The sequence below is a fragment of the Lates calcarifer genome, linkage group LG24, assembly GCF_001640805.2.
Source record: "Lates calcarifer isolate ASB-BC8 linkage group LG24, TLL_Latcal_v3, whole genome shotgun sequence".
Lineage (NCBI taxonomy): Eukaryota > Metazoa > Chordata > Actinopteri > Centropomidae > Lates > Lates calcarifer.
The window spans coordinates 19,416,968-19,444,854 of NC_066856.1; the positions used below are offsets into that span (position 1 = coordinate 19,416,968).

Sequence of the window (27,887 nt, forward strand, 5' to 3'; positions counted from 1 at the left end):
AAAGCAGCTGAATAGAGGAAGAGACAGAAAAGTCAGCTGTGAAGAGACTGAAAACATGAACAGGAAATTAACACAGAGGTGAGTCACACAGGTGACCTGCTTCTCAGAAAAACAGACGAACATCTGCCCCTCACTCTGACTGTGACTCTAACAAACGCAGCAACATGCCGTCAAATGTGGAACGTAAAGGATCAGAAAGAGGAACATCATGTTTCAGCAGAGCAGTCAGAAGCATCAGGAGGGCTCTGTCCAGGATCTGTACATGTGACTGTGCAAAAAAACGCCGCTCAAACCGAGAAGAAATTTGTTCTCGATATGTACCAGATGAGGATATGCGTGCAACTCTAAGGGTTTCCAGAAAGAGTTTGTCCAGTTATGGACAAATAAAGAGACGAGCTGAATATGAACCAGACTATGTCCTCCCTACAAAGCAACGTCATTATGAGTCCCTAGTCTACTCTAAAAGAATAGTAATAAAGGGTGAGTCCAGAAGTCATAACTCTTTTTCTCCTCCTTCTGGAGGAGTCTATGAGTGCTCATCAGGATCTATCCCAGCAGTTCCTCCTGTCTCCACCGGAGGAGGAGAACAATATGCATTAGGTAGCTGCTCAGGTTATACCCCAGGCTGCCCTGTCTGCATTGAAATACACCCTCCATGTGCAGAACGCAGGCTCACAGACGTCCTAGACGTTCCTGTCTGCACTGCAGGACGTAGAGGACAAGATACATTTGAACATCTGCCTGTGCAGCCTGGAATCAGCTCAGACGGTGTCAGTGATGTCCTGGTGGAAACAGAGGCGACTGTTACAGCTGTGGCCTACTCAGTCACAAACACCCAGCCCCCCCATCCTCCCCTCCAGCTCTCCGTCACAGATTCTTGTGAGACCAGGATCTCCAGGTCTGTGTCTCGCTGTGTCAGCGCTCCCTCGCTGAGTCAGCTCACCTGTGCAGAGACTGAGAGCTTGAAACGAGCTGAGAGTTTACCTGCCATGATGTTAAACAGCAGCTTTGAGGAGTTCACCCCTGATATCAGTGCTGAAGGAGACGATGAGAGCTACAGTTTCCAGTGCTCCGGCCCAGGCCTGTACCAGTGCAGCGTGACAGGCCTGCTGTTTGACATGGAGGGAGAAGGGGACGTGGTTTACAGGCTGGTCCCTTGGAACAGGAGGCTACTGGCCCCACATCACAAGAAGCCTGCAGGACCCCTGTTTGACATCAAATGTGTGCAGCAGTGTGTGAGGCAGCTTCACCTCCCACACTGTGAGATCCGCTCCACAGGAGGAGGTCACTTCCTGTCAGTGGCTCATGTGAACGATGAGGCCGTGGAGTTTATCGGGCCTCATCAGACCACAGAGACTCACCTGGTTATAAACATCAGCGGCTTTTCTGCTTTCGGTAACGTCAAGGACGAAGACGCCCCACCCGAGCCGGTCCGAGCGTTGGTCCTGCTGTTCTACAGGCCCCCGGCCGACCCTGATCCTGAATCTCTCCTCAATGTGTTGCTGCTGCCCAGAAATGTTCCTCTGCGGGACGTGCTGCGCACCAGGAAGAAGTTAGTGGGAGATGAGACGTACATAGAGACGTCCCCACACTGTAAACTGATCCCAGGTCAGGTCTACACTCTGTCCACTTGTCCTGAAGACCACTCGCTTCTAGTCCAACCAACAGAAGCTGAGTTTGACTCTGACAACTACGACGACTACTTTCCATCGTTCCAGGTGAGCTGGGAAACCAGGCTGAAACACGTGAAGCTGGTTCTGAGAGACAGCGACGGCTCCCACAGCGCGTGGGAAAGACGAGTTTGTCTTTGGTCCAGTGGAGGGAAAAGGTGGTGTGGGCCGAGTCCTCTGAACGTGGCCTCGAACCAGAGGCTGCTGGACGTACGGAGCAGCTTCATCGATGGGATATCAGGACCTGTTCTCAAGAGTCTGCTGGACAAACTGTTTGAGAAAAGGGTGATGAGTGATTCAGAGAGGGAGTCAGCGGACGAGACGCAGAACAAAAGAGACAAAGCTCGTTTAGTTGTGGACACAGTGAGGAGGAAAGGAGAAGCTGCTAGTTCAGAGATGATTGAGCTTCTCTGTGAGCTCGACCCCTTCCTCTGTGAACACCTGGAGCTCACCTGAACATCAACCTTCATCTCTGGAATCTGCTCAGTTCATATATATCCACATGAAGTACATGTTTCTTTGTAGCTGACAGTTTACAGATTCTTCTCCTTCTCCTTCATAATAAGAACATTTACATCAAATGTCCAGTAGGTGGCGATATTTTATCAGGAGTCTGTTTGGTTGAGTGTTGTGTTGAACCTGAACCTGAATCTACATTTGGTCAAAATACACAGAAAAGAAGAGTCCTCTACCTGCAGCTGTGTGTGAGCTTTGTGTGTGTGCAGCTGAAGCTCTGAGAAGTGTGTGTGTGTTGGAGGAAGATTTCAGTCAGTGTGTGTGACAGGATGTGTGTGCTGGATTCAGCAGAGACCACAGAGACTGGCTCAAGTCCACAACTTGGTTTATTGGTGAAGATCATCTTTGTGTTGTTTACAGAGCTTAACATGAGACAGACAAAGTAAAGACATGTTTCTGGGTAAACATTGATTATTAAGAATATTACTGTGAATCAACCAGGTACAGAAACATCGTTTCAGGCTCCACCCTGTTTACATCAGAATACAACGACTGTGATCATGTCCTCTGGTTATTGGAGGCATTTCACGCACTGTCTGCATTAAGGTTTCCACTTGATCTGAATCAGTGTCTCTGTTCTCAAACAGAACACACCTGTTGTTGCACTTCTCTATTATTCTCTTCAGATCAGGTTGGCAGGAATCTAGAAAATCCTCTAAAGTCATTTCTGCTCGCTGCAGCTCTTCACCACAGGTGAACAGGATGATTGTTTGTTTGTGAACTCCTCTACCAACAGCTCTCTCTAACTTTGTCATGATGTCTCTCTCACCATCTGTAAACCTGCCAACCTGCATCACCAGTAAGTAAACACAAGGCTCTGACTGACAGAGATCTTTGCACCTTTTTACATGTTCACGTCTGACTTCATCACTGATCTCATCATCAAAGATATCTGGAGTATCAATCACTCGTACAGCAGTACCACATATCTCCCTTTCTACTGCTTTACACTCTGTGGTAACTGGATTAGAACTGGGTCTTGATGTGAAGTGTTTGTTTCTGAGGATTGTGTTTCCAGTCGCACTCTTCCCAGTCCCGGTCATTCCCAGCAGAACAAGGTTCACTCTTTCTTCCTCAGTTTTAAATGCTTTGCTAGGTCTGCCATCTGAAGTAAAAGAGTCACAGTTAGTCTTTTTAATATATTTACACATTTTCCTCAGCTGGTAAAACATCAGAGAGAGACTGTGTTTACCTGTCGTCTCCGTTTGTGACTCAGACTGTTCAGATTCAGACTGTTGATCAGGCTGTTGATCAGGCTGTTGATCAGGCTGTTGCTCAGGCTGTTGATCAGGCTGTTGCTGAGGACTGTCTAATTTCCTACAATATGGAAGAAGAAACAACATTAGCTGAGGAGGAAAATGTTTTTGTTGAACACATTAAGTTACCTGCATATTTCTAACAATAGTTTTGAAGTGAATGTACAGTAAGATCCACTTTCTTGCCTTTATCAGTTTGAGATTGTTTAGTTGACCTGTCTTGGGTGAGGTTTGATTTGGTGCTGAAGTGAAGTGGTGGTGATTTAATTTAACAGGAAATCTGATGGTTTTTCCTCAAGAAAATGTAGGAATCTGTCATTGTTCCATTCTTATGATTCTACACAATAGACTATGTCTACACAGTGCTTTCCTGAAGATAATAAAAGGTGAGAAATGATCAGCACGTTGACACCATTTTAACTTCATAAAGCAGGAAAACATTTATAGACAGCAAAGCTCACAGTTGAGATGCTTACTCAGTCTCCTCTGTCTCTGTCTGACTGGCCTGGGGTCTGTCGTTCTCTGTCTCTCTGTCTGCCTTGTTCTCTTCATCATTCCTGTATAGAAAACCACTAATTAATTCACTGTCACTGACGACATATTTCTCTAGTTTGTGGACATGGTATACGTTGTTTTAGCATTAGCATAACTCAAGTGTTGCCAGATGGAGAATGTCAAAGTCGTCTACTGTACCAGAGGTGTAAATTATTGTCAGCAAGTCATAACCAAGAGAATAAAAGTGTCATTTTAGAAAACACATATTTATTTAGACGTTTTGACATCACCACCAAATCTAGATAAAGACAGAAGCACCTAGACTTCCTTCCTGTAAGGTTTTACAGTGCTGCAACAACCTCATACTTTCTAACAAATTCTCAAAACATTTAAAATCCTCATCAGATTTTTGGATTCAGTTCAGTTCACCACTGAAAACAGAACGTCTCCATCTCTGTCTACACAGCTTTACCTCTTGTTGTTTGGCTTCAGATTTGTGTCTTCAGTCAGTTTCCTCACTTCACTGCAGACCTCCTCCATGGTGTACAACTTGCACAGGGAGCTTGAATGATCTTTGCCTGCATGGCTGAGTGGCAGCACCACTCTGATCTTTTCTTTATGTATTCCTGTCGACTTGTGTAGATCATCTATTTGCTGCTGAACTGTGTCTGTTGAAAACCCGTCCTCTAACAGCAACAAACACACGTCAGGTTGTTGATTTAACTTTTTAATGTTCTCATGTGCTGTTTTATCATTGAGAGAACATGTGACCTCACATGTATCATTTCCATATTTCTCATGTTTATCCTCAGTTTCTTTTGGCTGTAGATCAGATCCATCTCTCTCTAAGATCCTGGCTGTCAGGTCTCTCCTTGATGAATCTCCACCTCCCAGGATCATAACTGAAATCTTCTTCTCTGTGAAAACAAACAAACAGAGTTTCTACCTGATACAGTTCAAATCCTCCTGTGGTTCACTTTTCCATTTAGTTGATTCTGGATCAAAAGTCTCCACTTACTGTCAGACATGGTCGTCAGCTCCACGGCACCGAGACTCAGACGAGCTGTGAGGAATCTGAGAATGAGCTGCTCTCTGTCTCTTTGTATGGAGCTGTGAGTGACTACAGAGGGGAGGGTCACCTCTGTCACATGTTTCAGTCATAAAAATGTCTTGAACAGCAGCTTTCAGCTTCACTGTGAGCTGTGCAGAGACAAAGATTCAGAGAGAAGATGGCTTCACTTCCTGCAGGTAAGACCTGTACTGACTCTATATACTGTGGAACATGTATTCCTTCATTAAACCAGTGATTCACTGTTTCAGACAGATTAAACAGAATATATTCATGTTATTACAGAACCTGAGCTGAGAATAGTGATGATTGGAAAAACTGGTGTGGGGAAGAGTGCTGTTGGAAACACCATCCTGGGAGAACGTCTGTTCAAATCTCGTCCGTGTTCAGACTCAGTGACTAAGACCTGCGAACAACAACATGTACACCTAGGTAACAGAAAGGTGACTGTGGTGGACACACCAGGGATCCTGGACACCAAGGCCACTCCAGATTTCCTCAAAAAAGAAATAGTGAAGTGTGTGAAAGTCTCTTGTCCTGGTCCTCATGTGTTCCTGCTGGTCATCACAGTCGGTCGATTCACTCCAGAAGAGAAGAACTCAGTGGAGGCTCTGCAGCAGCTGTTTGGTCCAAAAGCAAACCAGTACATGATCGTGCTGTTTACACGTGGTGGTGATCTTGGAGACATGACCATACAAGAGTACATACGTGAGGGTAAGGAAGACCTTCGACAAGTCATCCAACAATGTGGAGGCAGGTTCCACGTCTTTGACAACAACAGCAAAGACAGAAAACAAGTAGAGGAGCTGATCAGGAAGATTGATTACATGGTGGAAGGTAACTTGGGAACATACTACACTGATGAAATGTATGAAGAAGTTCAAGCGGCTGGCAAGAATAACAACAATTACAGCTTCTTTGATGCACTGTTCCAACGTATCAGGCTTTTTCTACAAATTCTTAGAAGAAGTTAAATAGCTTTGATATTTTTTAAAAAGCCTTTACACACACACACACACACACACACACACATTTATTCTATTTGTAAGGGACTGTGAACAACATTAAACATAAATGTTACCATATACTGTACCAGAATTAGATTAAATCAAAATCTCCTGAATGTTTTGTTTTGCTTTAGGTTCTGTCAGTAAAAATGATTTAAAAAAATATAAGTTGTTGATTGTAAGACTGCCTCTTAGAGTGACAGTAGATATAAGACAGACTGTGTTACTGATAAAGTATTTCCTGTCTCTGCTGTATTTAGACCTGTGCTTTCATTTCATGATCTGTATAATCATGGTGGTTTGTCAGAACTTCTTTTATTCTGAAAAGTGAACATAAAATTAAATTAAAACTGAAAAGAAATCTGCATGTTTTATTTGGCATTTACAGCAATTATTATTAATTAGTGCTGAATATTTACTTACTGTAATTCTGTCCTGGTTGCAGAGGGTCTGGTCATGTATTCATAAGTTTGGAGTCAACTTTCATATCAGCTCTCTTCACCATCTGATAAGAGCAAGAAATGCTGAAGTATAAACTGTATGTGTTATTTCTGGCACAGTGAGAGCAGACAGCATTTTATTCTCCAGAAGCTGAAGCAGGACACTTTGAATATCAGTTACATTTTCATTGACAACAACAACATTAAACATCCTCACAAGACTGTGGTTAATGCTCTTAACTGCTTCTGCATTTCTCACTTTGTGCAGATACTATCAGGTTTTCCTGCTTTCTCACAGTGTGAGAGTGTTGCAGCAAAAACCACTTCCCTCCAACGATAATGCAAACGCTGCAGAGTTAAAAACATTCACAGAGGCATGTAAAGATGTAACAGAGAAGACAACAGACATTAACACAGCTTTCGGCTTTGTCCATGATTTTGGTACACTGTGGAAACAAAGACAATTTTTAACACTAACAGACAGGCTGATTGTAAATCCTAAACTCATGGCTGGATTATTGAAGGCTGTTCTGTTGCCCAAGCAGACTGTTATATAGAAGTATAATGTTAAGACTAACCACACAGATCTTGTTTCACTCCCAAGCAGATGCAGCAGCCAGACACCACAACTCTAACACCTACAGCTCATTACAGCAACTGCAGAGCAGAGTGAGACAGCATAATAAAGAGTTTGATATGGGCCAAAAGTCCACATACATGAGGGACATTAATGTGACAGTAAATTTGTTTCCAAAGCTGTAAACCAACACTGACTGAATGATACAGTTCATGGTTCCTTACAAATTAAAGTACTTTAACAAAATACATGTCTCTACAAGTTTGCATGTGTGTCAAAGCTTTTCAATACATTACATATTTTTATTTTCACATATGGGAACAGAAGCTGTCCTGTTTTGACTGAACACTGACGATGTGTTGAAGCCACTGATTAAAGTTGGTTCATGAAAATGTCTGATATCTTCAAACAGTTCCAGAAGATTAGTGTAGTAGAAGTCTTCTACTTCTTGCTGCCTAAACTTCTTCATACATTTCATCCATGTAGTATGTTGCCCCATTTGCTGCCACCATGTTATCAATCTTCTTGATCAGCTCCACCACCTGACCTATACAGTATATAGAGTCAGTACAGGTCTTACCTGCAGGAAGTGAAGCCATCTTCTCTCTGAATCTTTGTCTCTGCACAGCTCACAGTGAAGCTGAAAGCTGCTGTTTAAGACATTTATAATGACTGATACAGGTGACACAGGTGATACAGGTGACACGCCTCATTACAGTTACATAACAGCTCCATACAAAGAGACCGAGAGCAGCTCATTCTCAGATTCCTCACAGCTCGTCTGAGTCTCGGTGCCGTGGAGCTGACGACCATGTCTGACAGTAAGTGGAGACTTTTGATCCAGAATCAACTAAATGGAAAAGTGAACCACAGGAGGATTTGAACTGTATCAGGTAGAAACTCTGTTTGTTTGTTTTCACAGAGAAGAAGATTTCAGTTATTATCCTGGGAGGTGGAGATTCATCAAGGAGAGACCTGACAGCCAGGATCTTAGAGAGAGATGAATCTGATCTACAGCCAAAAGAAACTGAGGATAAACATGAGAAATATGGAAATGATACATGTGAGGTCACATGTTCTCTCAGCAGTTACAATAATATAGTTAATCAACAACAATCGTTATTCTCCCTGAGAACAACATGTTGATGTCACTCAAACAGTCATAAAATCATAGCCCCCCCATGTGGGGCGCGTACCACATGGCCCTAAGTGCTCTGAGCAGCTGGTCCCCGGATCGACTCCCGGTCTGGCCAGATCTTTACTGCGTGTCATTCCCCCACTCTCTCTTCCTGTTTCCTGTCTCCTCTCGACTGTCCTGTCAATAAAGGCAAAAAAGCCCCAAAAAATAACTTAAAAAAAAAAAAAAAATCAACATCACTGACCAAAAACTGCTAACATATAAATGTAGACTGAACATGGACAAAAGACTTTGTTGCCTGTGAAATAAAACTAAATGTGTTGGACTCTCCCTCCAGAATCACACAGGTCTTTGTTGACATATGGGACAGTTTTGTATAATAACTCAACATCATCAGCCTCAATCAAACAGTGACCTGTTATATGACTCGTAAAATGTCGCCATCTACTGGACATTTGATGTAAATGTTCTTTATGTTCCTAACGTGTTTTATCATGAAGGAGAAGGAGCCTCCATGTTCTCTGCTGCACTGGTTTTTAATGTCTTTCATTGCAGAATGATTTATATCAAAGTAAACTACCAGTAGAAAGTAGGATAAACTGAAATATTAGAGAACCGAAGTGGATGTACTTAATCTCCACTGAACTGATGTTAAAGATGCCAAACATGATTTGCATCAGTGCAAAGAAAACAGAAACATCAGAGGAGTTCGAACTTGTAGCTCACTGTTGACTGATCCTACATTTTTTCACTCCCTCAGTGCGTGAGTCAGAGTGGGTGTGATTCACTAGTAAAAGTGAGAGTGGAAAGGAAGCTCACTCTCCAGTTTCAGTTTCACTTTTACAGGACGTACAGAGAAGAAGACAGGTTGTCCAGAGCTAACTGGGTAAGTCTGAAATAAAGAACACCTACATCTGTCTCTTCTAATCATTGAGAAATCTCTGAGAGTTTACGTTCTCTCCTTGAATTTCCAGCTTTCAGGCATCAGACGAGTCAGACAGCAGCAGAGAGAAAAGGTGAAGGAGCAGCTTTTAAACACATTTTAACAGAGATACACTGAAAACAAAGTGAAGATGAAACGCAGATTGAAGGAGAAGCACCAGTGCTCCTCTACTGAGGAGGAAGGAGAAGCTTCAGGGATATCAGGAGACGCACCTGAGGAGAAGAAAACTCTGCTTGAAGACACTGAAGCACAGGAATCCGTGCTTGGTTATGCTTACTCTTCTGTTCCTGTCTCCACCTCTGAAGAACCAGTGCTCGTCTCTCGGTCTCTAGATGTAGTAACTGGTGCCTCCAGAATCATTGGCCTCTATGACAAAGAACTTTCTGATTTACTGGACTTTTCTGCCTTGTTTTCGCCGCCCATGAGAAAAGAGCCAGGAAAACAAGGTCGCTGCTCCAGTTATTCTGTTTCAGACCTACCTGACTGCTCTCAGTCCATCATCCCTCCTGTTGCCGGTCCTTCATATAAAGAGGGAGAAGTATCAGGAGACACACCGGAGGGAACAGACACAGACAGTTCAGTTGACACAGGTTCAGGAAGTCCAACTTTCCGTGCACTTAAACTCTCATCCTCGGGGGGAACAGAGTCTGATGAGAGTCTTTTGTCTGACCATGACTTTGCCCACAGCCCGTTAAACACTCAAACAGAACCGGAGAACAACTTCACCTTGCGTCCACCTGATTCTGCTTCATGGGATCCTGTAGTGTATTATAATCTTGTAGCTCAGTCACGAGACCCTGTGTTTCGTAGAAGATGGTTTTCTGGTAGTGATTTCGCTCACGGCCCTTCTACTTCTATTCCTCTCTCCACTCCTGAAGAACTGCTTAAATATGACGACGAACATCCTTGGCAATCAACTGACACTAACATGTCCAAATCCTTGATGTATTTGGACATGTTAGGCGACAGTACTTTCACAGTACTCCCCTTTGAGTCCAACGTCAGTTCTTTTGCTGGTCCTTCATATGAAGGGACAAGTGGTGCAGGAGTCCTTGACAAAGAAGATTGTGTTTTGCCGACTGTAGAAGAGCCAGAGGTCGACCATAAGCACTCCTCAGCTACAAACACCCAGCCCCCCCATCCTCCCCTCCAGCTCTCCGTCACAGATTCTTGTGAGACCAGGATCTCCAGGTCTGTGTCTCGCTGTGTCAGCGCTCCCTCGCTGAGTCAGATCACCTGTGCAGAGACTGAGAGCTTGAAACGAGCTGAGAGTTTACCTGCCATGATGTTAAACAGCAGCTTTGAGGAGTTCACCCCTGATATCAGTGCTGAAGGAGACGATGAGAGCTACAGTTTCCAGTGCTCCGGCCCAGGCCTGTACCAGTGCAGCGTGACAGGCCTGCTGTTTGACATGGAGGGAGAAGGGGACGTGGTTTACAGGCTGGTCCCTTGGAACAGGAGGCTACTGGCCCCACATCACAAGAAGCCTGCAGGACCCCTGTTTGACATCAAATGTGTGCAGCAGTGTGTGAGGCAGCTTCACCTCCCACACTGTGAGATCCGCTCCACAGGAGGAGGTCACTTCCTGTCAGTGGCTCATGTGAACGATGAGGCCGTGGAGTTTATCGGGCCTCATCAGACCACAGAGACTCACCTGGTTATAAACATCAGCGGCTTTTCTGCTTTCGGTAACGTCAAGGACGAAGACGCCCCACCCGAGCCGGTCCGAGCGTTGGTCCTGCTGTTCTACAGGCCCCCGGCCGACCCTGATCCTGAATCTCTCCTCAATGTGTTGCTGCTGCCCAGAAATGTTCCTCTGCGGGACGTGCTGCGCACCAGGAAGAAGTTAGTGGGAGATGAGACGTACATAGAGACGTCCCCACACTGTAAACTGATCCCAGGTCAGGTCTACACTCTGTCCACTTGTCCTGAAGACCACTCGCTTCTAGTCCAACCAACAGAAGCTGAGTTTGACTCTGACAACTACGACGACTACTTTCCATCGTTCCAGGTGAGCTGGGAAACCAGGCTGAAACACGTGAAGCTGGTTCTGAGAGACAGCGACGGCTCCCACAGCGCGTGGGAAAGACGAGTTTGTCTTTGGTCCAGTGGAGGGAAAAGGTGGTGTGGGCCGAGTCCTCTGAACGTGGCCTCGAACCAGAGGCTGCTGGACGTACGGAGCAGCTTCATCGATGGGATATCAGGACCTGTTCTCAAGAGTCTGCTGGACAAACTGTTTGAGAAAAGGGTGATGAGTGATTCAGAGAGGGAGTCAGCGGACGAGACGCAGAACAAAAGAGACAAAGCTCGTTTTGTTGTGGACACAGTGAGGAGGAAAGGAGAAGCTGCTAGTTCAGAGATGATTGAGCTTCTCTGTGAGCTCGACCCCTTCCTCTGTGAACACCTGGAGCTCACCTGAACATCAACCTTCATCTCTGGCATCTGCTCAGTTCATATATATCCACATGAAGTACATGTTTCTTTGTAGCTGACAGTTTACAGATTCTTCTCTTTCTCCTTCATAATAAGAACATTTACATCAAATGTCCAGTAGGTGGCGATATTTTATCAGGAGTCTGTTTGGTTGAGTGTTGTGTTGAACCTGAACCTGAATCTACATTTGGTCAAAATACACAGAAAAGAAGAGGAATGAAACATCAACAAAGACCTGTGTGATTCTGGACAGAGAGTCCCACACATTTAGTTTGTTTTATAGGCGACAAAATGTTTCAGTCTACATTTATATGTCAACAGTTTTTAGTCAGTAATGTTGATTTTCTGATTGTTTGAGTGACATCAACATGTTGTTCTCAGGGAGAATAATGAAAATAAGTCATTTTTCATTTATATATTCTAAAAGAAAAACCTCATGCTCCAAAAATAAAGTATCTTCTCGTGTTTTTATCATTTTAAACTCATCAGTTTGATCTTAAACTGTCACACAGGTAAACAGCCTCCACCTGCAGCTGTGTGTGAGCTTTGTGTGTGTGCAGCTGAAGCTCTGAGAAGTGTGTGTGTTGGAGGAAGATTTCAGTCAGTGTGTGTGACAGGATGTGTGTGCTGGATTCAGCAGAGACCACAGAGACTGGCTCAAGTCCACAACTTGGTTTATTGGTGAAGATCATCTTTGTGTTGTTTACAGAGCTTAACATGAGACAGACAAAGTAAAGACACGTTTCTGGGTAAACATTGATTATTAAGAATATTACTGTGAATCAACCAGGTACAGAAACATCGTTTCAGGCTCCACCCTGTTTACATCAGAATACAACGACTGTGATCATGTCCTCTGGTTATTGGAGGCATTTCATGCACTTTCTGCATTAAGGTTTCCACTTGATCTGAATCAGTGTCTCTGTTCTCAAACAGAACACACCTGTTGTTGCACTTCTCTATTATTCTCTTCAGATCAGGTTGGCAGGAATCTAGAAAATCCTCTAAAGTCATTTCTGCTCGCTGCAGCTCTTCACCACAGGTGAACAGGATGATTGTTTGTTTGTGAACTCCTTCACCAACAGCTCTCTCTAACTTTGTCATGATGTCTCTCTCACCGTCTGTAAACCTGCCAACCTGCATCACCAGTAAGTAAACACAAGGCTCTGACTGACAGAGATCTTTGCACCTTTTTACATGTTCACGTCTGACTTCATCACTGATCTCATCATCAAAGATATCTGGAGTATCAATCACTCGTACAGCAGTACCACATATCTCACTTCCTACTGCTTTACACTCTGTGGTAACTGGATTAGAACTGGGTCTTGATGTGAAGTGTTTGTCTCTGAGGATTGTGTTTCCAGTTGCACTCTTCCCAGTCCCGGTCATTCCCAGCAGAACAAGGTTCACTCTTTCTTCCTCAGTTTTAAATGCTTTGCTAGGTCTGCCATCTGAAGTAAAAGAGTCACAGTTAGTCTTTTTAATATATTTACACATTTTCCTCAGCTGGTAAAACATCAGAGAGAGACTGTGTTTACCTGTCGTCTCCGTTTGTGACTCAGACTGTTCAGATTCAGACTGTTGATCAGGCTGTTGATCAGACTGTTGCTCAGGCTGTTGATCAGACTGTTGATCAGACTGTTGATCAGACTGTTGATCAGGCTGTTGATCAGACTGTTGCTCAGGCTGTTGCTCAGGCTGTTGATCAGGCTGTTGATCAGACTGTTGATCAGGCTGTTGATCAGACTGTTGATCAGGCTGTTGCTCAGGCTGTTGATCAGGCTGTTGATCAGGCTGTTGCTCAGGCTGTTGATCAGGCTGTTGATCAGACTGTTGATCAGACTGTTGCTCAGGCTGTTGCTCAGACTGTTGCTCAGGCTGTTGCTCAGGCTGTTGCTCAGGCTGTTGATCAGGCTGTTGATCAGACTGTTGATCAGACTGTTGATCAGACTGTTGCTCAGGCTGTTGATCAGGCTGTTGCTCAGGCTGTTGATCAGGCTGTTGATCAGGCTGTTGCTCAGACTGTTGATCAGACTGTTGATCAGACTGTTGATCAGGCTGTTGATCAGGCTGTTGATCAGGCTGTTGATCAGACTGTTGCTCAGACTGTTGATCAGGCTGTTGCTCAGGCTGTTGATCAGACTGTTGATCAGACTGTTGCTCAGGCTGTTGATCAGGCTGTTGATCAGACTGTTGATCAGGCTGTTGATCAGACTGTTGCTCAGACTGTTGATCAGGCTGTTGCTCAGGCTGTTGATCAGACTGTTGCTCAGGCTGTTGCTCAGACTGTTGCTCAGGCTGTTGATCAGGCTGTTGATCAGACTGTTGATCAGGCTGTTGCTGAGGACTGTCTAATTTCCTACAATATGGAAGAAGAAACAACATTAGCTGAGGAGGAAAATGTTTTTGTTGAACACATTAAGTTACCTGCATATTTCTAACAATAGTTTTGAAGTGAATGTACAGTAAGATCCACTTTCTTGCCTTTATCAGTTTGAGATTGTTTAGTTGACCTGTCTTGGGTGAGGTTTGATTTGGTGCTGAAGTGAAGTGGTGGTGATTTAATTTAACAGGAAATCTGATGGTTTTTCCTCAAGAAAATGTAGGAATCTGTCATTGTTCCATTCTTATGATTCTACACAATAGACTATGTCTACACAGTGCTTTCCTGAAGATAATAAAAGGTGAGAAATGATCAGCACGTTGACACCATTTTAACTTCATAAAGCAGGAAAACATTTATAGACAGCAAAGCTCACAGTTGAGATGCTTACTCAGTCTCCTCTGTCTCTGTCTGACTGGCCTGGGGTCTGTCGTTCTCTGTCTCTCTGTCTGCCTTGTTCTCTTCATCATTCCTGTATAGAAAACCACTAATTAATTCACTGTCACTGACGACATATTTCTCTAGTTTGTGCACATGGTATACGTTGTTTTAGCATTAGCATAACTCAAGTGTTGCCAGATGGAGAATGTCAAAGTCGTCTACTGTACCAGAGGTGTAAATTATTGTCAGCAAGTCATAACCGAGAGAATAAAAGTGTCATTTTAGAAAACACATATTTATTTAGACGTTTTGACATCACCACCAAATCTAGATAAAGACAGAAGCACCTAGACTTCCTTCCTGTAAGGTTTTACAGTGCTGCAACAACCTCATACTTTCTAACAAATTCTCAAAACATTTAAAATCCTCATCAGATTTTTGGATTCAGTTCAGTTCACCACTGAAAACAGAACGTCTCCATCTCTGTCTACACAGCTTTACCTCTTGTTGTTTGGCTTCAGATTTGTGTCTTCAGTCAGTTTCCTCACTTCACTGCAGACCTCCTCCATGGTGTGGAACTTGCACAGGGAGCTTGAATGATCTTTGCCTGCATGGCTGAGTGGCAGCACCACTCTGATCTTTTCTTTATGTATTCCTGTCGACTTGTGTAGATCATCTATTTGCTGCCAAACTGTGTCTGTTGAAAACCCGTCCTCTAACAGCAACAAACACACGTCAGGTTGTTGATTTAACTTTTTAATGTTCTCGTGTGCTGTTTTATCATTGAGAAGACATGTGACTTCACATGTATCATTTCCATATTTCTCATGTTTATCCTCAGTTTCTTTTGGCTGTAGTTCAGATTCATCTCTCTCTAAGATCCTGGCTGTCAGGTCTCTCCTTGATGAATCTCCACCTCCCAGGATCATAACTGAAATCTTCTTCTCTGTGAAAACAAACAAACAGAGTTTCTACCTGATACAGTTCAAATCCTCCTGTGGTTCACTTTTCCATTTAGTTGATTCTGGATCAAAAGTCTCCACTTACTGTCAGACATGGTCGTCAGCTCCACGGCACCGAGACTCAGACGAGCTGTGAGGAATCTGAGAATGAGCTGCTCTCGGTCTCTTTATATGGAGCTGTTATGTAACTGTAATGAGGCGTGTCACCTGTATCAGTCATAAAAATGTCTTGAACAGCAGCTTTCAGCTTTACTGTGAGCTGTGCAGAGACAAAGATTCAGAGAGAAGATGGCTTCACTTCCTGCAGGTAAGACCTGTACTGACTCTATATACTGTGGAACATGTATTCCTTCATTAAACCAGTGATTCACTGTTTCAGACAGATTAAACAGAATACATTCATGTTATTACAGAACCTGATCTGAGAATAGTGATGATTGGAAAAACTGGTGTGGGGAAGAGTGCTGTTGGAAACACCATCCTGGGAGAACGGCTGTTCATGTCTCGTCCGTGTTCAGACTCAGTGACTAAGACCTGCGAACAACAACATGTACACCTAGGTAACAGAAAGGTGACTGTGGTGGACACACCAGGAATCCTGGACACCAAGGTCTCTGCAGAGTTCATCAGAGAAGAAATAGTGAAGTGTGTGAAAGTCTCTTGTCCTGGTCCTCATGTGTTCCTGCTGGTCATCACAGTCGGTCGATTCACCAAAGAAGAGAAGAACTCAGTGGAGGCTCTGCAGCAGCTGTTTGGTCCAAAAGCAAACCAGTACATGATGGTGCTGTTTACACGTGGTGGTGATCTTGGAGACATGACCATACAAGAGTACGTACAGGAGGGTAAGGAAGACCTTCGACAAGTCATCCAACAATGTGGAGGCAGGTTCCACGTCTTTGACAACAACAGCAAAGACAGAAAACAAGTAGAGGAGCTGATCAGGAAGACTGATAACATGGTGGAAGGTAACGATGGATCATACTACACTGATGAAATGTATGAAGAAGTTCAAGCGGCTGGCAAGAATAACAACAATTACAGCTTCTTTGATGCACTGTTCCAACGTATCAGGCTTTTTCTACAAATTCTTAGAAGAAGTTAAATAACTTTGATATTTTTTAAAAAGCCTTTACACACACACACACACACATTTATTCTATCTGTAAGGGACTGTGAACAACATTAAACATAAATGTTACCATATACTGTACCAGAATTAGATTAAATCAAAATCTCCTGAATGTTTTGTTTTGCTTTAGGTTCTGTCAGTAAAAATGATTTAAAAAAATATAAGTTGTTGATTGTAAGACTGCCTCTTAGAGTGACAGTAGATATAAGACAGACTGTGTTACTGATAAAGTATTTCCTGTCTCTGCTGTATTTAGACCTGTGCTTTCATTTCATGATCTGTATAATCATGGTGGTTTGTCAGAACTTCTTTTATTCTGAAAAGTGAACATAAAATTAAATTAAAACTGAAAAGAAATCTGCATGTTTTATTTGGCATTTACAGCAATTATTATTAATTAGTGCTGAATATTTACTTACTGTAATTCTGTCCTGGTTGCAGAGGGTCTGGTCATGTATTCATAAGTTTGGAGTCAACTTTCATATCAGCTCTCTTCACCATCTGATAAGAGCAAGAAATGCTGAAGTATAAACTGTATGTGTTATTTCTGGCACAGTGAGAGCAGACAGCATTTTATTCTCCAGAAGCTGAAGCAGGACACTTTGAATATCAGTTACATTTTCATTGACAACAACAACATTAAACATCCTCACAAGACTGTGGTTAATGCTCTTAACTGCTTCTGCATTTCTCACTTTGTGCAGATACTATCAGGTTTTCCTGCTTTCTCACAGTGTGAGAGTGTTGCAGCAAAAACCACTTCCCTCCAACGATAATGCAAACGCTGCAGAGTTAAAAACATTCACAGAGGCATGTAAAGATGTAACAGAGAAGACAACAGACATTAACACAGCTTTCGGCTTTGTCCATGATTTTGGTACACTGTGGAAACAAAGACAATTTTTAACACTAACAGACAGGCTGATTGTAAATCCTAAACTCATGGCTGGATTATTGAAGGCTGTTCTGTTGCCCAAGCAGACTGTTATATAGAAGTATAATGTTAAGACTAACCACACAGATCTTGTTTCACTCCCAAGCAGATGCAGCAGCCAGACACCACAACTCTAACACCTACAGCTCATTACAGCAACTGCAGAGCAGAGTGAGACAGCATAATAAAGAGTTTGATATGGGCCAAAAGTCCACATACATGAGGGACATTAATGTGACAGTAAATTTGTTTCCAAAGCTGTAAACCAACACTGACTGAATGATACAGTTCATGGTTCCTTACAAATTAAAGTACTTTAACAAAATACATGTCTCTACAAGTTTGCATGTGTGTCAAAGCTTTTCAATACATTACATATTTTTATTTTCACATATGGGAACAGAAGCTGTCCTGTTTTGACTGAACACTGACGATGTGTTGAAGCCACTGATTAAAGTTGGTTCATGAAAATGTCTGATATCTTCAAACAGTTCCAGAAGATTAGTGTAGTAGAAGTCTTCTACATCTTGCTGCCTAAACTTCTTCATACATTTCATCCATGTAGTATGTTGCCCCATTTGCTGCCACCATGTTATCAATCTTCTTGATCAGCTCCACCACCTGACCTATACAGTATATAGAGTCAGTACAGGTCTTACCTGCAGGAAGTGAAGCCATCTTGTCTCTGAATCTTTGTCTCTGCACAGCTCACAGTGAAGCTGAAAGCTGCTGTTTAAGACATTTATAATGACTGATACAGGTGACACAGGTGATACAGGTGACACGCCTCATTACAGTTACATAACAGCTCCATACAAAGAGACAGAGAGCAGCTCATTCTCAGATTCCTCACAGCTCGTCTGAGTCTCGGTGCCGTGGAGCTGACGACCATGTCTGACAGTAAGTGGAGACTTTTGATCCAGAATCAACTAAATGGAAAAGTGAACCACAGGAGGATTTGAACTGTATCAGGTAGAAACTCTGTTTGTTTGTTTTCACAGAGAAGAAGATTTCAGTTATGATCCTGGGAGGTGGAGATTCATCAAGGAGAGACCTGACAGCCAGGATCTTAGAGAGAGATGGATCTGATCTACAGCCAAAAGAAACTGAGGATAAACATGAGAAATATGGAAATGATACATGTGAAGTCACATGTTCTCTCAGCAGTTACAATAATATAGTTAATCAACAACAATCGTTATTCTCCCTGAGAACAACATGTTGATGTCACTCAAACAGTCATAAAATCATAGCCCCCCCATGTGGGGCGCGTACCACATGGCCCTAAGTGCTCTGAGCAGCTGGTCCCCGGATCGACTCCCGGTCTGGCCAGATCTTTACTGCGTGTCATTCCCCCACTCTCTCTTCCTGTTTCCTGTCTCCTCTCGACTGTCCTGTCAATAAAGGCAAAAAAGCCCCAAAAAATAACTTAAAAAAAAAAAAAAATCAACATCACTGACCAAAAACTGCTAACATATAAATGTAGACTGAACATGGACAAAAGACTTTGTTGCCTGTGAAACAAAACTAAATGTGTTGGACTCTCCCTCCAGAATCACACAGGTCTTTGTTGACATATGGGACAGTTTTGTATAATAACTCAACATCATCAGCCTCAATCAAACAGTGACCTGTTATATGACTCGTAAAATGTCGCCATCTACTGGACATTTGATGTAAATGTTCTTTATGTTCCTAACGTGTTTTATCATGAAGGAGAAGGAGCCTCCATGTTCTCTGCTGCACTGGTTTTTAATGTCTTTCATTGCAGAATGATTTATATCAAAGTAAACTACCAGTAGAAAGTAGGATAAACTGAAATATTAGAGAACCGAAGTGGATGTACTTAATCTCCACTGAACTGATGTTAAAGATGCCAAACATGATTTGCATCAGTGCAAAGAAAACAGAAACATCAGAGGAGTTCGAACTTGTAGCTCACTGTTGACTGATCCTACATTTTTTCACTCCCTCAGTGCGTGAGTCAGAGTGGGTGTGATTCACTAGTAAAAGTGAGAGTGGAAAGGAAGCTCACTCTCCAGTTTCAGTTTCACTTTTACAGGACGTACAGAGAAGAAGACAGGTTGTCCAGAGCTAACTGGGTAAGTCTGAAATAAAGAACACCTACATCTGTCTCTTCTAATCATTGAGAAATCTCTGAGAGTTTACGTTCTCTCCTTGAATTTCCAGCTTTCAGGCATCAGACGAGTCAGACAGCAGCAGAGAGAAAAGGTGAAGGAGCAGCTTTTAAACACATTTTAACAGAGATACACTGAAAACAAAGTGAAGATGAAACGCAGATTGAAGGAGAAGCACCAGTGCTCCTCTACTGAGGAGGAAGGAGAAGCTTCAGGGATATCAGGAGACGCACCTGAGGAGAAGAAAACTCTGCTTGAAGACACTGAAGCACAGGAATCCGTGCTTGGTTATGCTTACTCTTCTGTTCCTGTCTCCACCTCTGAAGAACCAGTGCTCGTCTCTCGGTCTCTAGATGTAGTAACTGGTGCCTCCAGAATCATTGGCCTCTATGACAAAGAACTTTCTGATTTACTGGACTTTTCTGCCATGTTTTCGCCGCCCGTGAGAAAAGAGCCAGGAAAACAAGGTCGCTGCTCCAGTTATTCTGTTTCAGACCTACCTGACTGCTCTCAGTCCATCATCCCTCCTGTTGCCGGTCCTTCATATAAAGAGGGAGAAGTATCAGGAGACACACCGGAGGGAACAGACACAGACAGTTCAGTTGACACAGGTTCAGGAAGTCCAACTTTCCGTGCACTTAAACTCTCGTCCTCGGGGGGAACAGAGTCTGATGAGAGTCTTTTGTCTGACCACGACTTTGCCCACAGCCCGTTAAACACTCAAACAGAACCGGAGAACAACTTCACCTTGCGTCCACCTGATTCTGCTTCATGGGATCCTGTAGTGTATTATAATCTTGTAGCTCAGTCACGAGACCCTGTGTTTCGTAGAAGATGGTTTTCTGGTAGTGATTTCGCTCACGGCCCTTCTACTTCTATTCCTCTCTCCACTCCTGAAGAACTGCTTAAATATGACGACGAACATCCTTGGCAATCAACTGACACTAACATGTCCAAATCCTTGATGTATTTGGACATGTTAGGCGACAGTACTTTCACAGTACTCCCCTTTGAGTCCAACGTCAGTTCTTTTGCTGGTCCTTCATATGAAGGGACAAGTGGTGCAGGAGTCCTTGACAAAGAAGATTGTGTTTTGCCGACTGTAGAAGAGCCAGAGGTCGACCATAAGCACTCCTCAGCTACAAACACCCAGCCCCCCCATCCTCCCCTCCAGCTCTCCGTCACAGATTCTTGTGAGACCAGGATCTCCAGGTCTGTGTCTCGCTGTGTCAGCGCTCCCTCGCTGAGTCAGATCACCTGTGCAGAGACTGAGAGCTTGAAACGAGCTGAGAGTTTACCTGCCATGATGTTAAACAGCAGCTTTGAGGAGTTCACCCCTGATATCAGTGCTGAAGGAGACGATGAGAGCTACAGTTTCCAGTGCTCCGGCCCAGGCCTGTACCAGTGCAGCGTGACAGGCCTGCTGTTTGACATGGAGGGAGAAGGGGACGTGGTTTACAGGCTGGTCCCTTGGAACAGGAGGCTACTGGCCCCACATCACAAGAAGCCTGCAGGACCCCTGTTTGACATCAAATGTGTGCAGCAGTGTGTGAGGCAGCTTCACCTCCCACACTGTGAGATCCGCTCCACAGGAGGAGGTCACTTCCTGTCAGTGGCTCATGTGAACGATGAGGCCGTGGAGTTTATCGGGCCTCATCAGACCACAGAGACTCACCTGGTTATAAACATCAGCGGCTTTTCTGCTTTCGGTAACGTCAAGGACGAAGACGCCCCACCCGAGCCGGTCCGAGCGTTGGTCCTGCTGTTCTACAGGCCCCCGGCCGACCCTGATCCTGAATCTCTCCTCAATGTGTTGCTGCTGCCCAGAAATGTTCCTCTGCGGGACGTGCTGCGCACCAGGAAGAAGTTAGTGGGAGATGAGACGTACATAGAGACGTCCCCACACTGTAAACTGATCCCAGGTCAGGTCTACACTCTGTCCACTTGTCCTGAAGACCACTCGCTTCTAGTCCAACCAACAGAAGCTGAGTTTGACTCTGACAACTACGACGACTACTTTCCATCGTTCCAGGTGAGCTGGGAAACCAGGCTGAAACACGTGAAGCTGGTTCTGAGAGACAGCGACGGCTCCCACAGCGCGTGGGAAAGACGAGTTTGTCTTTGGTCCAGTGGAGGGAAAAGGTGGTGTGGGCCGAGTCCTCTGAACGTGGCCTCGAACCAGAGGCTGCTGGACGTACGGAGCAGCTTCATCGATGGGATATCAGGACCTGTTCTCAAGAGTCTGCTGGACAAACTGTTTGAGAAAAGGGTGATGAGTGATTCAGAGAGGGAGTCAGCGGACGAGACGCAGAACAAAAGAGACAAAGCTCGTTTAGTTGTGGACACAGTGAGGAGGAAAGGAGAAGCTGCTAGTTCAGAGATGATTGAGCTTCTCTGTGAGCTCGACCCCTTCCTCTGTGAACACCTGGAGCTCACCTGAACATCAACCTTCATCTCTGGAATCTGCTCAGTTCATATAAATCCACATGAAGTACATGTTTCTTTGTAGCTGACAGTTTACAGATTCTTCTCCTTCTCCTTCATAATAAGAACATTTACATCAAATGTCCAGTAGGTGGCGATATTTTATCAGGAGTCTGTTTGGTTGAGTGTTGTGTTGAACCTGAACCTGAATCTACATTTGGTCAAAATACACAGAAAAGAAGAGGCCTCCACCTGCAGCTGTGTGTGAGCTTTGTGTGTGTGCAGCTGAAGCTCTGAGAAGTGTGTGTGTTGTTGGAGGAAGATTTCAGTCAGTGTGTGTGACAGGATGTGTGTGCTGGATTCAGCAGAGACCACAGAGACTGGCTCAAGTCCACAACTTGGTTTATTGGTGAAGATCATCTTTGTGTTGTTTACAGAGATTAACATGAGACAGACAAAGTAAAGACACGTTTCTGGGTAAACATTGATTATTAAGAATATTACTGTGAATCAACCAGGTACAGAAACATCGTTTCAGGCTCCACCCTGTTTACATCAGAATACAACGACTGTGATCATGTCCTCTGGTTATTGGAGGCATTTCACGCACTGTCTGCATTAAGGTTTCCACTTGTTTTGGATCAGTGAGAACAGGTGAGTTCTCAAACAGAACACACCTGTTGTTGCACTTCTCTATTATTCTCTTCAGATCAGGTTGGCAGGAATCTAGAAAATCCTCTAAAGTCATTTCTGCTCGCTGCAGCTCTTCACCACAGGTGAACAGGATGATTGTTTGTTTGTGAACTCCTTCACCAACAGCTCTCTCTAACTTTGTCATGATGTCTCTCTCACCGTCTGTAAACCTGCCAACCTGCATCACCAGTAAGTAAACACAAGGCTCTGACTGACACAGATCTTTGCACCTTTTTACATGTTCACGTCTGACTTCATCACTGATCTCATCATCAAAGATATCTGGAGTATCAATCACTCGTACAGCAGTACCACATATCTCCCTTTCTACTGCTTTACACTCTGTGGTAACTGGATTAGAACTGGGTCTTGATGTGAAGTGTTTGTCTCTGAGGATTGTGTTTCCAGTCGCACTCTTCCCAGTCCCGGTCATTCCCAGCAGAACAAGGTTCACTCTTTCTTCCTCAGTTTTAAATACTTTGCTAGGTCTGCCATCTGAAGTAAAAGAGTCACAGTTAGTCTTTTTAATATATTTACACATTTTCCTCAGCTGGTAAAACATCAGAGAGAGACTGTGTTTACCTGTCGTCTCCGTTTGTGACTCAGACTGTTCAGATTCAGACTGTTGATCAGACTGTTGATCAGGCTGTTGATCAGGCTGTTGATCAGACTGTTGCTCAGGCTGTTGATCAGGCTGTTGCTCAGGCTGTTGATCAGGCTGTTGCTGAGGACTGTCTAATTTCCTACAATATGGAAGAAGAAACAACATTAGCTGAGGAGGAAAATGTTTTTGTTGAACACATTAAGTTACCTGCATATTTCTAACAATAGTTTTGAAGTGAATGTACAGTAAGATCCACTTTCTTGCCTTTATCAGTTTAAGATTGTTTAGTTGACCTGTCTTGGGTGAGGTTTGATTTGGTGCTGAAGTGAAGTGGTGGTGATTTAATTTAACAGGAAATCTGATGGTTTTTCCTCAAGAAAATGTAGGAATCTGTCATTGTTCCATTCTTATGATTCTACACAATAGACTATGTCTACACAGTGCTTTCCTGAAGATAATAAAAGGTGAGAAATGATCAGCACGTTGACACCATTTTAACTTCATAAAGCAGGAAAACATTTATAGACAGCAAAGCTCACAGTTGAGATGCTTACTCAGTCTCCTCTGTCTCTGTCTGACTGGCCTGGGGTCTGTCGTTCTCTGTCTCTCTGTCTGCCTTGTTCTCTTCATCATTCCTGTATAGAAAACCACTAATTAATTCACTGTCACTGACGACATATTTCTCTAGTTTGTGGACATGGTATACGTTGTTTTAGCATTAGCATAACTCAAGTGTTGCCAGATGGAGAATGTCAAAGTCGTCTACTGTACCAGAGGTGTAAATTATTGTCAGCAAGTCATAACCAAGAGAATAAAAGTGTCATTTTAGAAAACACATATTTATTTAGACGTTTTGACATCACCACCAAATCTAGATAAAGACAGAAGCACCTAGACTTCCTTCCTGTAAGGTTTTACAGTGCTGCAACAACCTCATACTTTCTAACAAATTCTCAAAACATTTAAAATCCTCATCAGATTTTTGGATTCAGTTCAGTTCACCACTGAAAACAGAACGTCTCCATCTCTGTCTACACAGCTTTACCTCTTGTTGTTTGGCTTCAGATTTGTGTCTTCAGTCAGTTTCCTCACTTCACTGCAGACCTCCTCCATGGTGTGGAACTTGCACAGGGAGCTTGAATGATCTTTGCCTGCATGGCTGAGTGGCAGCACCACTCTGATCTTTTCTTTATGTATTCCTGTCGACTTGTGTAGATCATCTATTTGCTGCTGAACTGTGTCTGTTGAAAACCCGTCCTCTAACAGCAACAAACACACGTCAGGTTGTTGATTTAACTTTTTAATGTTCTCATGTGCTGTTTTATCATTGAGAAGACATGTGACTTCACATGTATCATTTCCATATTTCTCATGTTTATCCTCAGTTTCTTTTGGCTGTAGATCAGATCCATCTCTCTCTAAGATCCTGGCTGTCAGGTCTCTCCTTGATGAATCTCCACCTCCCAGGATAATAACTGAAATCTTCTTCTCTGTGAAAACAAACAAACAGAGTTTCTACCTGATACAGTTCAAATCCTCCTGTGGTTCACGTTTCCATTTAGTTGATTCTGGATCAAAAGTCTCCACTTACTGTCAGACATGGTCGTCAGCTCCACGGCACCGAGACTCAGACGAGCTGTGAGGAATCTGAGAATGAGCTGCTCTCTGTCTCTTTGTATGGAGCTGTGAGTGACTACAGAGGGGAGGGTCACCTCTGTCACATGTTTCAGTCATATAAAAGTTGATGAAACAGCAGCTTTCAGCTTCACTGTGAGCTGTGCAGAGACAAAGATTCAGAGAGAAGATGGCTTCACTTCCTGCAGGTAAGACCTGTACTGACTCTATATACTGTGGAACATGTATTCCTTCATTAAACCAGTGATTCACTGTTTCAGACAGATTAAACAGAATACATTCATGTTATTACAGAACCTGATCTGAGAATAGTGATGATTGGAAAAACTGGTGTGGGGAAGAGTGCTGTTGGAAACACCATCTTGGGAGAACGTCTGTTCAAATCTTGTCCCAGTGCAGACTCAGTGACTAAGTCTTGTGAAAAAGGTGTGACATGCTGGGGTAACAGAAAGGTGACTGTGGTGGACACACCAGGGATCCTGGACACCAAGGCCACTCCAGATTTCCTCAAAAAAGAAATAGTGAAGTGTGTGAAAGTCTCTTGTCCTGGTCCTCATGTGTTCCTGCTGGTCATCACAGTCGGTCGATTCACTCCAGAAGAGAAGAACTCAGTGGAGGCTCTGCAGCAGCTGTTTGGTCCAAAGGCAAACAAGTACATGATGGTGCTGTTTACACGTGGTGGTGATCTTGGAAACATGACCATACAAGAGTACATACGTGAGGGTAAGGAAGACCTTCAACGAGTCATCCAACAATGTGGAAGCAGGCTCCACGTCTTTGACAACAACAGCAAAGACAGAAAACAAGTAGAGGAGCTGATCAGGAAGATTGATTACATGGTGGAAGGTAACGGTGGATCATGCTACACTGATAAAATGTATGAAGAAGTTCAGGCAACTGGTGACAAGCATGAAGACGCCTATACCTTCATTGCTGAACTTTTAAAACGCGTCGTACGTTTTCTAAAAGTTCTTGCAAGAGTTTAAATAGCTTTAATCGACGATAATCAACCTCAACATATCATCTATGCTGAGTGTATTCATGTGTGAAAATATGGAATATATTAACCTCAGGTTAAGCTGTCAGTAAAAACAGTAAAAGACAAAGTATATGTTGTTGATGTGTGTTTCTGATGGAGTGTTTCCTATTCTAGATTTCAAGACTCATGGTGGTTTGTCAGAACTTAACTGTTTGCTGTTTAATTTTAAACAACACCCTAAAATATCTGCCTTGAAAAAGAAACATTTAGTTTCATTCTGAAGAAAGAAGATGAGATAAAAAATGATAAATTTAGCATTTACAGCAAAAATTAATTAATGCTAATATTTACTTTTACTTACTGTAATTAGGTCCCAGTGGCTGTTTTCTATATCAGCTCTCTTCCATACATTATCTAATAAAGAACTGCCAAACTATCTGTGTATTATTCACAGCACAACATTTTATTTTCTTACAAACTGACCTACCTCTTTATCGCGCATCTAAATGAGTCAAATCATCTCAAGTGTGTGAACCGGAGGCTCAAACCCAAAACCTTCTTGCTGTGAAGTGACAGTGCTAACCACTGAAGAAACAAATAATACACAACATACCACTTCAGTTCTGCAGCCACACGTCACCAGCCTCCACAGCAAAGTCAAAATGACAAGTGAGAGGTTCATTATTAAGGTTCTAACTATTAGTTTCCCTTTACATTTTCTAGAGTTTTGAACATGAAAACCCTAAATATCATTATATCTGCAGAGAGCTCAGTTTCTGCTAAATATATCTTAGTGAGACTGTGGTGGAAAGTTTGGTGTATTCATCGTGACAAAATGTGACAGACACTGATTTAAACACGTAGAATACATTTTTGTTTCTGTTCACATGAAGCTAAGGTCAGATAGTTAGTTGTGACATACAGGCACGTTTTGTGGTTGTCATACAGCCTGAGACTGTTGTAGAATAACCACTTCCCTCTAACTAACTGCACATTGACATACAGAAACCGAAAGAATAAAAAGACACATATACTGTAATATTTCAGATAACTCTGGGGAAAATAAAATGAGATGAATTTATCACTTAAATATCTGATAGTAGCCTTTATGGGTCAAGTTTCTTGTTTGATGCAGGTCACCGTTTTAAACTTAATAGATATATAATGTATATAAAACCACTTTTTCATTTTTAATTTGGTGTGGACACAAAAATGAACAAGTCTCATCTTTGATCCTGACTCTGTCATTCACTCAGGAATATTATTTAAATTCATGTAATAATCTGTAGTGACAGAATATAAAACATCATGTGATCAAACTGAATTGGTACATTATAGAGATTTAAAATGACAATGAATCAGTATTTGCAGGCTCCACTGTGAACCTTTAAAACAGTCCTTTAAGATTTCATCTACTCGTTGTTGTTATTGTTGCTTTTTGCTTTTAACTTTAGCTTTTAGCATCTGGTCCACGGTGGAGACATCAACAGGCAGACAAAGTGCACACTGTAAGGTCATGGCTGGATCACGAGAGGCCGTTCTCTCACCCCAGCAGACTGCTGAGTGTGAAAGTGATGCTTGTACTAAGCACGTAGACCCAGCTTCACTTCACAGATTAAGGCAGCTGCCTCACACCACAGCTCATTTCTGTTCCTCTATCTGACGCTGTGACGCTCACAGCTACTTACAGGAAGTGCTGAGCAGAGATGAGAATGCTCTCTGGAAGAAATTACAGGACAAAGACAAAGGCAGAGTTTGATACGGGCCAAATGATAATATCTACACACATGAGGAACATTTATGTGACAGTAAGTTTGTTCCCGAAGCTGCAAACCAACACTGACTGAATGATACAGTTCATGACAGCAGCATTGTTCAGGATGAAGTCGTGCTGACTGTTTCTGTAAGATCCAAACAGAACAAGTGTATCTCTGGTTTGACACATGAAGATATGATTGTTGCAGTGATGTTGCTCTGTTTCCCTTCAGTGTTCCTACATCTACTTTTATGCATTGTCAATGTCAGGTGATTGTTTCAAGCTTGACAGCACAACAGACACAGAGAGGAGTCTGCAACAA

The 27,887-nt window shown here is 43.1% G+C and overlaps 4 protein-coding genes across 15 annotated transcripts; 3 read left to right on the forward strand and 1 right to left on the reverse strand.

The window, feature by feature from the left end:
• LOC127139242 (uncharacterized) lies at positions 1-11,997 on the forward strand. The gene is made up of 2 exons (XM_051066731.1): positions 1-898; positions 10,303-11,997. The coding sequence occupies exons 1-2, from the start codon at positions 165-167 to the stop codon at positions 11,528-11,530; spliced, it is 1,962 nt and encodes a 653-aa protein (XP_050922688.1). The 5' UTR covers positions 1-164; the 3' UTR covers positions 11,531-11,997.
• On the reverse strand, positions 2,255-24,919 carry LOC108884993 (GTPase IMAP family member 8). 9 transcript variants are annotated; one of them, XM_051066733.1, is made up of 6 exons: positions 24,787-24,919; positions 24,241-24,685; positions 23,750-23,830; positions 23,174-23,334; positions 22,762-23,086; positions 2,255-2,966 (listed from the first exon to the last, which is right to left on the reverse strand). In XM_051066733.1, the coding sequence occupies exons 1-6, from the start codon at positions 24,794-24,796 to the stop codon at positions 2,660-2,662; spliced, it is 1,329 nt and encodes a 442-aa protein (XP_050922690.1). In that variant the 5' UTR covers positions 24,797-24,919; the 3' UTR covers positions 2,255-2,659. The 9 variants fall into 9 exon arrangements, with proteins under 9 accessions (XP_050922690.1, XP_050922693.1, XP_050922692.1 ...); XM_051066736.1 differs by lacking the exons at positions 22,762-23,086; positions 23,174-23,334; positions 23,750-23,830; positions 24,241-24,685; positions 24,787-24,919 and adding exons at positions 3,379-3,503; positions 3,919-3,999; positions 4,410-4,708; positions 15,112-15,257; positions 15,359-15,454 and having other exon boundaries at positions 2,255-3,291; XM_051066735.1 differs by lacking the exons at positions 22,762-23,086; positions 23,174-23,334; positions 23,750-23,830; positions 24,241-24,685; positions 24,787-24,919 and adding exons at positions 3,379-3,503; positions 3,919-3,999; positions 4,410-4,854; positions 15,359-15,447 and having other exon boundaries at positions 2,255-3,291.
• On the forward strand, positions 5,081-6,345 carry LOC108884995 (GTPase IMAP family member 9-like). Its single transcript, XM_018679163.2, has 2 exons — positions 5,081-5,185; positions 5,292-6,345. Exons 1-2 carry the CDS (start codon positions 5,167-5,169, stop codon positions 5,978-5,980), a joined length of 708 nt encoding a protein of 235 aa, XP_018534679.1. The 5' UTR covers positions 5,081-5,166; the 3' UTR covers positions 5,981-6,345.
• Positions 5,111-25,936, forward strand: LOC108884994 (GTPase IMAP family member 7). 4 transcript variants are annotated; one of them, XM_051066741.1, is made up of 3 exons: positions 5,111-5,185; positions 15,687-15,844; positions 25,283-25,936. In XM_051066741.1, exons 1-3 carry the CDS (start codon positions 5,167-5,169, stop codon positions 25,814-25,816), a joined length of 711 nt encoding a protein of 236 aa, XP_050922698.1. In that variant the 5' UTR covers positions 5,111-5,166; the 3' UTR covers positions 25,817-25,936. The 4 variants fall into 4 exon arrangements, with proteins under 4 accessions (XP_050922698.1, XP_050922697.1, XP_050922696.1 ...); XM_051066740.1 differs by lacking the exon at positions 5,111-5,185 and adding an exon at positions 15,524-15,580; XM_051066739.1 differs by lacking the exons at positions 5,111-5,185; positions 15,687-15,844 and adding an exon at positions 15,525-15,580 and having other exon boundaries at positions 25,125-25,936.
• Positions 25,937-27,887: the final 1,951 nt, after the last annotated feature.